Raw genomic sequence first — 13109 nt, forward strand, 5'->3', positions numbered from 1 at the left:
AAGCACCAGCCTGAAGATGACGAGTGAGACCTCGTCGAAACGTCGCACAGACACCCCGACTCTTACACGGGAAGACACCCGAAGACACCAAAACCTGCATTCCTGTACCCGTGAAAATCTACGAAAGCATATATATATATATATATATATGGAATAAAAATATTTAAATTGTACCTGAAGCCAGAAATAAAGAGGGAGGCCACTGATATTGGGTTGAGGGCTTTTATTTAACAATAGATTGCAGCAAGAACCTGAATCGCCTTGCCACCTCCTCCTAAACTGTATGCTATAGGCAAGCCAAACTCTGCCCCAAGCACAAGTAATGGGTTTTCCTGAGTGTGTGTGGTGTAGTGGTTAAGAGCAATAAGACTCGTAATCTGGGGAACCGGGTTCGCGTCTCCGCTCCTCCACATGCAGCTGCTGGGTGACCTTGGGCCAGTCACACTTCTCTGAAGTCTCTCAGCCTCACTCACCTCACAGAGTGTTTGTTTTGGGGCAGGAAGGGAAAGGAGATTGTTAGCCGCTTTGAGACTCCCTAGGGTAGTGATAAAGCGGGATATCAAATCTAAACTCTCCTCATCTGTTGGTTAAGGGAGACACACCTGGCACCCATTTCCCCAAGCCCAACGACTCCGAATGTGTGGTTTAAGTGGGTCTCTGTGGAAGGCCTATTTGCAATGGCACCTCCTCATTTGCATATACTACCGTTAGGCGTTATTCTCTCTCCTGTTTAATTTCAAGCTAAATTAGGTTAGTTTATTCTGATTGTTTTATGCAATGCCGTATGGATATATATTTTTTATTTTTTTGCATTTACTTATTGACATCATGAGTATTTCTAATTGTTCCTAGTATAAGGTTACCAGATTTTTTTCAAGGAATCCAGGGACACTTTTTTTTTTTTTTGGAAAAGAGAAAAAAAATGTTATAAAAAAAGCTTGTTTGTTTTTTTTAAAAAAGAAGCAATATCTTCTCTTCTGTAGTCTTCTCTGTTGCGTGGCCTTCCTCTGGGCCCCAGCCTATTCTCTTGGAGCACTAGCAGCGATGGAATAGGCTCGGGTCAGTCCTGGGCTCAGCCATCTGTCCTTGCCCTCCCAGTGCTCTCCTACCTCTCCTCCTCAGTGGCAGAGGCGGCAGTGGTGCGGCAAGGTCGGGCTCCCCTCTTTTTTCTCCTTCCTCTTCCTCTTTCTCTTCCTTCTCCTTCTCCTCTCTCCTTCTCCCTGCTTCAGCTCTGGGGTTTTCCTGGTCCTGGAGTGCCGCTGGGCAGTTGGCTGGGTGGCCACACGCTCTCGTGCCCAGCTTGATTTGAGTCGTGGGGATGTGTGTGTTAGCAGTTCCCCCAGTTGACGTGCCGGGCATCCCCAGTTCCCCCTTGGCAGCGGCAGTGGCAGCCTCAGCAGCCCAGAGCCAGCCTGGTAGCGCAGTTGGCTCTGGCCGGCTTCAGGAGCTGCTCGCTGCCGTGGCGCCCGCCATTTTGCCTCGCCGGAAGTCCCCATATGATGTGTCTTGTGCCGTTGAACCCATCATGCAACATTCATTCCCTACTAATGAATCTACAACACTTAAAATACAAATCCGGGGACATTAAATGAAATCCGGGGACGGATTTTGTCCAGGAACAGATTTGTAAATCCGGGGACTGTCCCTGGGAAACAGGGGCATCTGGTAACCATATCTTAGTAGGTTTTTTTAAAAAGAACAGGAGTAAGTTCTGCATGCTTTATAAAAGTTCTATGAGCTTTTTAGAAAAAAGACTGCTTTGATACTAGCGGGTGAAAAGCGATATTTCAAAAGCCTTACTCATTTCCATGTATTCTGGGGTCAGCCCAGTGAAAGGTTCCAAGGCGTGGTCCAGCTCCCATTGCTGAGGTGGCTTGGAAGGATCAGACGCATTTGTCTTTGTCTCAGGCCTCTCATCCTTTAGCTTCCGGAACAGTTTTTTTAACTTACTGGGGAATAAAAAAAATATGAAGGCAATATATTTAATTAAAACAGGTTGGAGATCTCAAACAGAGCTTTTAACAGCCTCACTAGATGCCCAGGGAAGCAGCTTAAAAGAAAAGCATTATTTTTTGTTTTATGTAGCAAACATAAATGTGTGTGTGTGGAAGACGCTCAGGCCGCACTGGGTCCTTCCATTTCATCCTCACAACCATCTTGAGGCTGAGATGACAACAAACCAAGGAGCTTTCTGGCAGTTCACCAGGGCATAGCTGTCAATGTTTCCCTTTTTTTTTAAAAGGGAAATTCCCTTATTCCGAATAGGATTCCTCACAAGAAAAGGGAAAAATTGGCAGCTATTTACCAGGGATGTGAGGTAAGAGCTCTCTCTGCCCCACTGCCTGAACTTACTTAAATAAACACATAAAGCATTGTCTGCAAAATAAACTTTGTAGTATAATAATCAAGTATTCTCCAGGAATGACACCAGAGATACCAGCTTAAGGACACACATGAGAAAAGATGCTCAAAGAATGTTTCGCATGCACCATACCTATGAGTAAAAATCCAGGTTAATCCTATGCCGCCAGGATCTTAACAAAGGGCCACGCTAAACCTTCCTCCCTGCAGTCTGCAATAAATCCCTTGAACCTGAAGTATGCGTGCTATGCAAAAGAGATTATGATGGAGTGATAGGTCTATTTATTAGCTACCTGTTCAAACAAAAAAGTTTTCTTTTACACCTAACCAAAGTGGGGAAGTAATGGCAGGTATTTGTAATAAAAAACCATCAGTTGAAAACCTTTGAGGGTGGGGAGCTGGACTTACAGCGCAATAGCAATACCAGTGGTGTCCAAACTTTTTTCACAGTTTCTTTCACAGTTGAGCTTTTTTTTTGGATTGAAGTTGTTGAGGTTTTGTTAAGATTTTACCCCACGAAATAAACTGCCACAGGTGCCGGATTAAACCAACTGGAGGGCCGGATTAAGCCCCCGAAATGGACTCTGGTGCAATCCTATGGATGTCTACTCAGAAGTAAGATCCATTTCTTACTCTCATATAAGTGTGTCTGATGGTGGTCTATTATTAGTATTAGTATTTGGTGGTTGTTATTGTTTTGTTTTTTCCTCCCCCCCTTTCCTTGTTAACTTTGCAAATAAAATAATAATAATAATAAAAAAGTGTGTAGATTGCAGCCCCCATATTCTTAGTTTTGTTAAGAATGGGGGGGAAAGAGAGTTGGACCTCAAACTGGTGCCATATGGTGAATTGAATAAAGTGAAGAAAAATACTCAATGTGCTTTGACTAATATGTCTTCATTGAGGTTGATGATTCAATCCCTTCCCCTGTTGCTACAAGGTGCTTTGCCAGTTTAGTTCTCAAGTTGCTTTCAGATCACATCTGGGATCACATCTGAGGAAAGCATATTTGTCAAAAAAGGGGGGGAGGGGGGAGCACTGGCTACTTCCATCCAGTATAATGCATTTGCCATTACCAGTCTGAGGTTCACTTTTCATTTTTGCTTTTCTGGCCATTACTGGTGCCACTAATGTTCTGTTTCATTCTTATCTCCCTCTGGTAGGCTGCCTAAAATAACTATAATGTGAGCCAGTACAGATCATCACTGTGCAGACCTAAAATATGATTAACAAATAACCCCCATGAATACATTCTTGACCATGTGTCCTGGAAGCCCTGCTCCCTGCCTTGCAGGCCTTTTTCCACCTGGGCAGGGGCTGGACTGACTCCAGCTACAAAAGCTGAGACTGTTGGACAGACTCTTGGGCTGGGGTGTTGTTTGGGTTTGCCCGTTTCGCCTCAAGCAGCAAAATGGGATGTGGTACCCCTGCTACTAAGAGATGATATTATTATTATTATTATTATTATTATTATTATTATTATTATTATTATTATTATTATTATTATTATATATTTATACCCCACCCATCTCTGGGCGGCTTCCAACAAAGTATTAAAATACAGTGGTCTGTTAAACATTAAAAGCTTCCCTAAACAGGGCTGCCTTCAGATGTCTTCTAAAAGTCTGGTAATTGTTGTTCTCTGACATCTGGTGGGAGGGTGTTCCATAGGGTGGGTGCCACTACCGAGAAGGCCCTCTTCCTGATTTCCTGTAGCTTTGCTTCTCGCAATGAGGGAACCGCTAGAAGGCCCTTGGTGCTGGACCTCAGTGTCCCGGCAGAATGATGGGGGTGGAGATGCTCCTTCAGGTATACTGGACTGAGGCAATTGAGGGCTTTAAAGGTCAGCACCAACACTTTGAATTGTGCTCAGAAATGTACTGGGAACCAGTGTAGGTCTTTCAAGACCAGTGTTATGTGGTCTCGGCGGCTGCTCCCAGTCACCAATCTAGCTGCCGCATTCTGGATTAGTTGCAGTTTCCAGGTCACCTTCAAAGGTAGCCCCACATAGAGTGCATTGCAGTAATCCAAGCGAGAGATAACTAGAGCATTCACCACTCTGGCGAGACAGATTTCACCGTCTTATGGAAACTCTCTTGACTTTCCTCACTTTTGCTCAGACGTCTGTGCCAAAGCATTCCGAAATACTTGCCTTGCATTCCTGCTACAGATAGCACTGAGAGGCAACCTTGTTTATGGCAGAAGGCTCCTCCCAGTACTGTATCAAACTCCTTTTTCACACATGTGTTCCTAAAAAATTGCAATATCACTCTTGTTTTTAAATGTGTTGCAAGTAATTTATGTTAATCATTTTACTCATAAGGCACTAATTTGTTACGGCACCTTTTCTCTTATGCTAATTAAGTTTGACCTCAGTTGAATTCACTCATTCATTCATTCGTTTGTTTGTTTGTTTGTTTGATTGATTGATTATTTGAGTATTGTTAATTTTGCTCACTACTATTTATACAGCTGGTTTTCCCCCCCCACCATGGATGTTATATCAAATACTAACGCATTGCCGTATTTTTCGCCCTATAGGACACACTTTTCCCCCTCCAAAAATGAAGGGGAAATGTGTGTGTGTCCTATGGGGTGAATGCAGGCTTTCCCGGGCTTCCTGCGGCTCTGCGCCACCCTCCGGATCCCGGCGCGAAGCCGCGCGGGGCTCCGGAGGGTAGCGCAGAGCTGCCTGCATTCCAAAGCCTGGTGCGCGCTAAAGAGCGCGCCAGGGCTTCGCGCACATCTCCTCAAGCCTGGGGAGACCGGCGCGGCTCCCTAGGCTTGCGGATAGCAGGCTGTTCTGGGCAGCGGCGCAGCGTGGGTTGTCAGCACCCGGGGCAAGGCAAGTAATTTGCGCCCCCTAACCCGGGGCAAGGCAAGTAATTTGCGGCCCCTAACCCCTAACCTGCCGCCGCTGCCAGCTTCTTCTTGCTGCTGCCTGGGCTGGTCTGGTGTGGTTCTCTCCCGCGCTCAGCCTTGCGCTGGGCGGCCGCTGCACTGTCCCTCCCCCAGATAGTCCCTCGCTCTCTCTCCGCACCGCACGCCTGGCACCCACCCCCTCCACAGTGGGCGGCGACCCAGCAGCTCGGATCGGATTCGCACAGCCAGCACTGCAGTGTGAGAGAGTGAGTGAGCCAGGAAGGGGCAGAGAGCTGCGAGTGCAAGCGCGCGCCCCCCAGATGTTGCGCCCAGTGCGGCCGGCCCCCTGCACTCCCCATGCTACGCCCCTGGTTCTGGGGGCTGGGTTTGAGGGAAGCTTGGGCTTCACCTGCACCTGCCCTGTGCCTGGGGGAAAAAATAATTTCCCCCCCCTTATCCCCCCCCCAAAAAATTAGGTGCATCCTATGGGGCGGTGTGTCCTATGGGGCGAAAAATACGGTATATGATTCTCTCCACCCTCACCCCGCTTCCCCCCCATATAGTATCATGTATTGTATATTTTTCTTTGTCGTGAGACCTTTGGGTGGCAAGCAACTAATAAGTTTAAACAATAATAATAATGTATGCAAGCAATGATAATATTTCAGTAGGCTTTGGCAAATGGGATCATCTTAATAGATGGTCCTGGTTGTGGGCAGACCCTCAATCTACCCCCCCCCCCGGTGTGGGTGGAGCTGTTGCCCTCACGCCGGGTTGGCACCACAATCATCCAGGGCTATTGCCCAATCATGTCAAAGGGTGATAGTGGGGGGAAGTATAAAAGCGGCAGCGCGACATGTGCCAGGCTCCTGCTTCGCGCTGCCAAACACCCTCCCACCCTCCCTTTAATTTAGATCCTTTGGCCTTGCTTTAGACTTTGGTTGGTTGCCCGGCTTGAGTCGGGGGGCTGGGTAGGAATTTTTTCCATTTGGCAAATTGGCACGGGCCACTTGGTTTTTGCCTACCCCTTAGCAATCATCACAACTTTGTAAAGTTTGGCGGTTAGGCATTGGCTTATGGTGAATGGGGGAGGGGAGGTCGGCCATCGCCTGCCCCTCCAGTTCCAAGGGTATTCCATTAAAGGAAGCCGGGGCCTGTCGGAAGTCCGCTTGAAGGGTGAGGGCCATGCCAGGCCTCTGGGAACACCAGGGGAGATGCAGGCGGGTTCCCCCGAAGCAATTTCTCTTTGGGTGGTTTACCCTTACAGACTTCCTGCAAAGGGAGCAGGAGTCAGATATAGTCTTGCCAATGCCTAAGCCAATACCGCTCTCATTCCTGTAATCAATAAAGCTGCAGCCAAATTTTTGCCCCAAAACCTTAAACAAAATTTCCGTGTCTGTGTGAATTTCTTTATTCTTATGGGGGGGGGGTCGGCTTGGGAGTCTTGCCACGCAAACCACAAGTCACGCCATGATACCTTACAGAAACAAGAGCATGAATGTGAATGAAATACATACGGAACTCCAATTTCAAAGATGTTATTTTGGATCAGCTGCTTCCCCAACATGATAATGCTCAGCTGAATGCAAAGCTCCATCAAGCAGCCTCCAGGAGCACACTAGAGGGCAAGAGAAAGGGCAAGGGGGAGACACAACACCACTAAGTAGAGGTTTCCGGAGAGTGGGTAATGCAGGGGGGGGGCAACACCCGCAGTGCTATTGCTTGTCACTGCCGCAGGGCATGCAAGCAACTGGGCATTCCCACATACCATATTTTTTGCTCTATAGAACGCACCGGACCATAGGAGGGGGAGAACAGGGGGGGGAAATTTCTTGTTCTCCCCCTCTAAAACAAGGTGCGTTTAAGGTGTGTTCAAGAGCAGGTTGGGGAACAGCCTTGCCGCTGCCCCCCGAGCTTGTGGTGCTGGCGGTGGGGGGCAGCGCTCATTTCCCCCACCGCCAGCCTCAAAGATTTGGAGCGCAGCTGCACTCCAAAGGCTTGAGGCTTTGGGGACAGCCTTTCAAGCCTCCACAGTGCAGCGGGGTGCCTTCACCTGGCTGCCCTGTGCAGGCTTTGCGCAGCCATCCCGAAGCTAGAACAGCGAGAAGGAGGGCTGCGCAGCGCCCCGTCTCGCTGTTTTGGCTTTGGGGACAGCCTTTCAAGCCTCCGCAGTGCAGCGGGGTGCCTTCACCCCGCTGCCTTGTGGAGGCTTTGCACAGCCATCCCGAAGCTGGAACAGCTTTGGGCTGCAGGCTGCTATCCGCAAGCCTTCGGAGCCCGGCGGAAACTCCCGCCAGACTCCGAAGGCTTGCGTATAGCTTCCTGAAGCCTGGAGAGCGAGAGGGGTCAGTGCGCACCGACGCCTCTCGCTCTCTAGGCTTCAGCGAACGCCTGCATTCGCCCCATAGGAGGCACACACATTTCCCCTTCATTTTTGGAGGGGGGAAAGTGCGTCCTATAGAGCGAAAAATACGGTATTTGCCAAGCATCAATCTGAGCTTCAGGAAAACGGCAGCTTTAGCAAACCCAGTTGATAATAATGGCACCCTTATATGTTTTTGCCTCCAGATAATCAGAATTAGAATATTACATACTTTCAAGCAGCACAGCAGATTTATGAAATATCTATTTTGGCGATGCAGGAATCTGTCCAGCTTCTCCCTTTTACTCATTCCCCCCCATCTTAAATCCAGTTCATCCCATTTCTATACCAGTTTGAATTGTAAGTGTGTATTTAATGAAAATTCAGCAGCCTTTATGTTTCTCCTGGTGCACATTTTTGTATGCCATTTTACCTAATGTAACACATTGTACAAACAATTAGCTGTAACAGAATGTGCATATATACATTTTTATGCACAGTTTCTCCCAATACATACTTCTGTGTATGTTTCTTGGTTAGTGAACTACACAGCAAAACTCAGAGAAGAGCATATTTTGAAGGACAGCTGTGTTCCCATATTATTTTGGATGCGTGAATTCAGCTAGATTAAATGCAAAGCAAACTGAATCCCTCTCCCTTCTCTATTTCAAAGTAAGATTTAAAACTGGATACTCACCTCTTCCATTCGATAACCAGCAAATACATACACATAATGTCCAGGTCGGCCTACAAACCTGAGAACAAGCACACACATCTGGATTAAATCAGTATCAGAATGATTAATTAAAATAGCTTACTTTGTGCAGCCAAATGATGAATACGGTTTTAAAATAAATAGAGGACCATTATATTTTATAACTAACTAAGGCTGCAATAGTGGGATGCGGGTGGCGCTGTGGTCTAAACCACTGAGCCTAGGGCTTGCCAATCAGAAGGTCGGCAGTTTGAATCCCTGCAACGGGGTGAGCTCCCATTGCTCGGTCCCAGCTCCTGCCAACCTAGCAGTTCGAAAGCACAAAGTGCAAGTAGATAAATAGGTACCGCTCCAGTGGGAAGGTAAACGGTGTTTCCGTGCGCTGCTCTGGTTCGCCAGAAGCAGCTTGGTCATGCTAGCCACATGACCCGGAAGCTGTCTGCGGACAAACGCTGGCTCCCTCGGCCAATAAAGCGAGATGAGCGCCACAACCCCAGAGTCGGTCACGACTGGACCTAATGGTCAGGGGTCCCTTTACCTTTTTAAGGCTGCAATAGTTGGACGCGGGTGGCGCTGTGGTCTAAAGCACTGAGCCTAGGGCTTGCCGATCAGAAGATTGCCAGTTTGAATCCCAGCAACAGGGTGAGCTCCCTTTGCTCGGTCCCAGCTCCTGCCAACCTAGCAGTTCGAAAGCATGTCAAAGTGCAAGTAGATAAATAGATACCACTCCAGTGGGAAGGTAAACGGCATTTCTTTGCGCTGCTCTGGTTCGCCAGAAGCGGCTTAGTCATGCTGGCCATATGACTCGGAAGCTTAGCCAATAAAGCGAGATGAGCGCCGCAACCCCAGAGTCGTCCACGACTGGACCTAATGGTCAGGGGTCCCTTTACCTGTTAAAGCTGCAATACTTAGGATTGCGTGTGGAACCCAAAGACAGCTAGCCCACCATTTCCAATGTCCTGGGAGGCTTGAGCCAGCAGGGCAGAAGTTTGGGTGGAAGAGTGACTCCACCCAGTTTCCCTGCTTTCCACTGGAAGCTGGTGAGGTGAGAGGAGAGATGCGGATAGACTCCTGAGCATGTCTAAATCTCCCCCCAGCTTGAGTGTGTGTGAGGGGACCAAGGAAGCGTTGTATCCACCCCTTCCCAGTCTCTCTCTGGAATTTCTTAGAAACATCCCCCTGGGGGGCCCTACTAAACTCTGAGAGAGGATCCAATCTATCTAAGATTGCAGCCTTAGGCACACACACACGCACACACACACCCTTTCCCCCTCCCCTCAGTTTCAAATGGTTATACAACTATATTAATATAAAAATTTAATTTTTAATTTTTAAAAATTGTTTTATTGCAAAGTGAATACATCAATACAAAACCACACATAAAGAATAATATAGAGAAAGAAAAAGTAGAGAAGAAAAAGGGAAAAAATGCAAAGAAAAATAGACAGTAAAAGAATAAAGAAAAGTATAATATTTCAAGACGATAAACACAACTTTACAAAATAATAGGAATAATAGACTTCCATCACTCTCACAACACTTCCTTTCACATTTCACATTTTATCTGTATTTCAGTATTATTTTCATCTTCATATATAGATATGTATATATGTATGTTTCTCCTTTTCCATTCATGAGGTCATTCTAGACACAGCCAAATTTTTACATTAGAACCTTGTCTTTCTAAATAATCATTCAAGCAATTCCATTCCTTCTTGACTGTATTCATTGGCTTTGGGCTTATTATATATGTCAATTTGGACAGTTCCAAATATACACATAATTTATATAACCATTCCTCTTTGGTCGGTACCTGGTTACCCTTCCATCAGTACTTAGCCATCAGCATTCTTGCCGCTGATGTCGCATACAGAAATAATTTAGTATTTTCTTTTGGAATATCACTATTCAATGTTCCCAAAAGATATGTTTCTGGTCTTTTGCTATGTGAAATTCTTAGTAACTTTTTTATTTCTTCATGGATCATGTCCCAGAAGTTTCTGATATCTGGACATGTCCACCACTTATGGTAGAAGGTTCCAATCTGCTTTGTGCATCTTCAACACTTACTACTAAGCGATTTGTTCATTTTAGCCAATCTGTCCGGTGATAAATATATAAATAAATTTACAAACACATATATAGTTGCAGATTTCGCCATTTGAAATTTTAAAGGTTTTTGTTATATAAAATAATAATATTATTCTTTGAAAATTGTTGTGACTCTCACTTCTCGATCCAGCCCTACAGAGAACAGGACGTCTTCCATTCATTTCAGTTAATATTGCGTAACTGAGAATTTTTAAATATTCACACATGGCTGTCTTTCCATCTCTTGTAGAAGGATAGTGTCTCCTCCAGGCATAGGCAAACTTGGCCCTCCAGATGTTTTGGGACTACAACTCCCATCATCCCTAAATAACAGGACCAGTGGTCAGGGATGATAGGAACTGTAGTCTCAAAACATCTGGAGGGCTGAGTTTGCCTATGCCTGGTCTACTCAGCAGGTACAGGAAAGCTGCATATATGCATCTGTAGTAAATCAGAGTAAATCACTAATGTCTGTCACAACCCCCTTCTGGAGCAGTCTGCGTGTGCTGCGTGCCCCCTTAACTTATAAGAGGGGAGGTGCTAGCATCTGCCATACTCCCTTTGCAACAGTCCGTTCCCAAGACATGAGGCACGAATGCAGGAACCCCACATGTCACAAAGAGCCCAGAGGTCTCTTAACGTGTGCCGAGCAGGCTAAGCACAACCCACACCCTGTCCTGTCCATACGGAGAATTCACATGAGGGAGAATTCTCACTTCTCACTTCCCAGCGGGCTTTCTGGAGATAGCCAGGAGCAGTTCCATTCTCTCCATCTGCTTCCAGCCGCCCCCCAATCCATGCAGTGAGGTGTCATAAGCAGAACATATGTATATTGAATTTTGCAATGTGTAAATATCAAATGTGCTGGAGGAGACTCTAGAGAGTCCCATGGACTGCAAGAAGATCAAACCTATCCATTCTGAAGGAAATCAGCCCTGAGTACTCACTGGAAGGACAGATCGTGAAGCTGAGGCTCCAATACTTTGGCCACCTCATGAGAAGAGAAGACTCCCTGGAAAAGACCCTGATGTTGGGAAAGATGGAGGGCACAAGGAGAAGGGGACGACAGAGGACGAGATAGTTGGACGGTGTTCTTGAAGCTACAAACATGAGTTTGAACAAAATGCGGGAGGCAGTGAAAGACAGGAGTGCCTGGCGTGCTCTGGTCCATGGGGTCACGAAGAGTCAGACACAACTAAACGACTAAACAACAACAACAAATATCAACTTTCTGCTAAAGAATCATATTCAACCCACCTTCCTTTAAAAAATGCCACGTAAAAAATTGGTGCATAGGAGTTCACAAATTTCAGAAGGAAAGCTTTCATAATTAAATGTTCCTCAAAGGTTTTTTCTGTTTTGGGTATCTCTGTCATGAAGAAAGCAGAAAAACAGATGAGTGGAAACAACTGATAATTTATGTGACACACTATAAACCAATAAGCCATATTCCGTGATCAAAGGGGATGCTGATAGGTTTGCAAAATGTCATATTTACATCTGAAATAAGAGTCAAGACGTGTTTGGGAGTACAGGGTTCTTAGCTTCCATGCTGGCCTCAGAGAGAGGGAAGGAAGTTAATACACTTTCCCTCTGATTTGGGTTTCATCCTCAGCTTTCAGGTACTGAGTCAAGCATGGGTAGCCAACACCCACATTTTGTTTCTGTCCTACTGATGCTTACTTCATATTTCCTCTCCAGATGATAATAGTAGTAGTAGTAGTAATAATTTCATTATTTATATGCTGCCCATCTGACTTGGTTGCCCCAGCCACTCTGGACAGCTTCCAGCAAAATATAAAAACACAACAAACATCACACATCAAAAACTTCCCTATACAGGACTGTCTTCAGATCTCTTCTAAAAGTTGTAGTTATTTATTTCTTTGACATCTGATGGGAGGGCGTTCCACAGGGCGGGCGCCACTACCAAGAAGGCCCTCTGCCTTGTCTCCTGTAACTTCATTTCTCTCAGTGAGGGAACCCCCAGAAGACCCTCAGAGCTGGACTTCAGTGTCCGGGCTCATGACTTGATTATTGCAAGACACTCTACGCAGAGCTGCTCTTAAGGCTGTTGTGGAAGTTGCAGAATGTGCTGTGGTCTGGCTGTTGATTGGAGCTTCTTATTGACAGCATGTGACCCCACTGCTGAAGAATCTGCACTGGTTGCCAATATGTCACAGGCCAGATTTCAGGTGTGACTGTTACACTTGGGACAAGCCTTTCTTCATACATTCCTGTGCATTCTTTGATATCTGCTGGAGAAGCACTGATTACTCTTCCTTATGGCATCCACAAGGAATTGGGCCTTTAGTCTAGCAGCACCTACAATGCGGAATTCATTGCCTTTGTATATTAGGCAGACATCCTGTGTCTAGTTTTAGACGGCAGCCCCAAAACAATTTTATTTACACAAGCTTACCCCGTCTTTCATCTCTGTGTCATGTTTTTCTGATATTTGCCTGTTGTGTTTTGATTTCATGCACACTGTTTTGACACCCTCCTTGCTTGATTTAGCAATATAAAAAATTACATGGAAGTAAATATGTGAAGGGACGTGGGTGGTGCTGTGGGTTAAACCACAGAGCCTAGGACTTGCCGATCAGAAGGTCGACGGTTCGAATCCCTGTGACGGGGTGAGCTCCCGTTGCTCTGTCCCAGCTCCTGCCAACCTAGCAGTCGGAGTGCAAGTAGATGAATAGGTACCACTCCGGCAGG

General features: G+C 46.2%; 1 protein-coding gene across 3 annotated transcripts in view; it reads right to left on the bottom strand.

Annotated features, from left to right (window-relative positions):
* The window catches only part of ANO2 (anoctamin 2), a 163723-nt gene that overhangs the window by 20588 nt on the left and 130026 nt on the right, over positions 1–13109 (bottom strand). For all 3 annotated transcript variants that reach the window (XR_014219944.1, XR_014219945.1, XM_082223074.1), the window contains 4 exons: positions 11649–11760; positions 8283–8340; positions 6741–6841; positions 1801–1949 (listed from right to left, as the gene is read on the bottom strand). Coding sequence is in view for 1 of the 3 variants with exons in the window: in XM_082223074.1 (XP_082079200.1) it covers positions 1801–1949; positions 6741–6841; positions 8283–8340; positions 11649–11760 (420 nt within the window). In the remaining 2 variants the exon portion in view is untranslated. The remainder of the gene's footprint in view (positions 1–1800; positions 1950–6740; positions 6842–8282; positions 8341–11648; positions 11761–13109) is intronic.

The sequence above is a fragment of the Podarcis vaucheri genome (assembly GCF_965113315.1).
Source record: "Podarcis vaucheri genome assembly, chromosome: 5".
In the NCBI taxonomy this organism is placed as follows: domain Eukaryota; kingdom Metazoa; phylum Chordata; class Lepidosauria; order Squamata; family Lacertidae; genus Podarcis; species Podarcis vaucheri.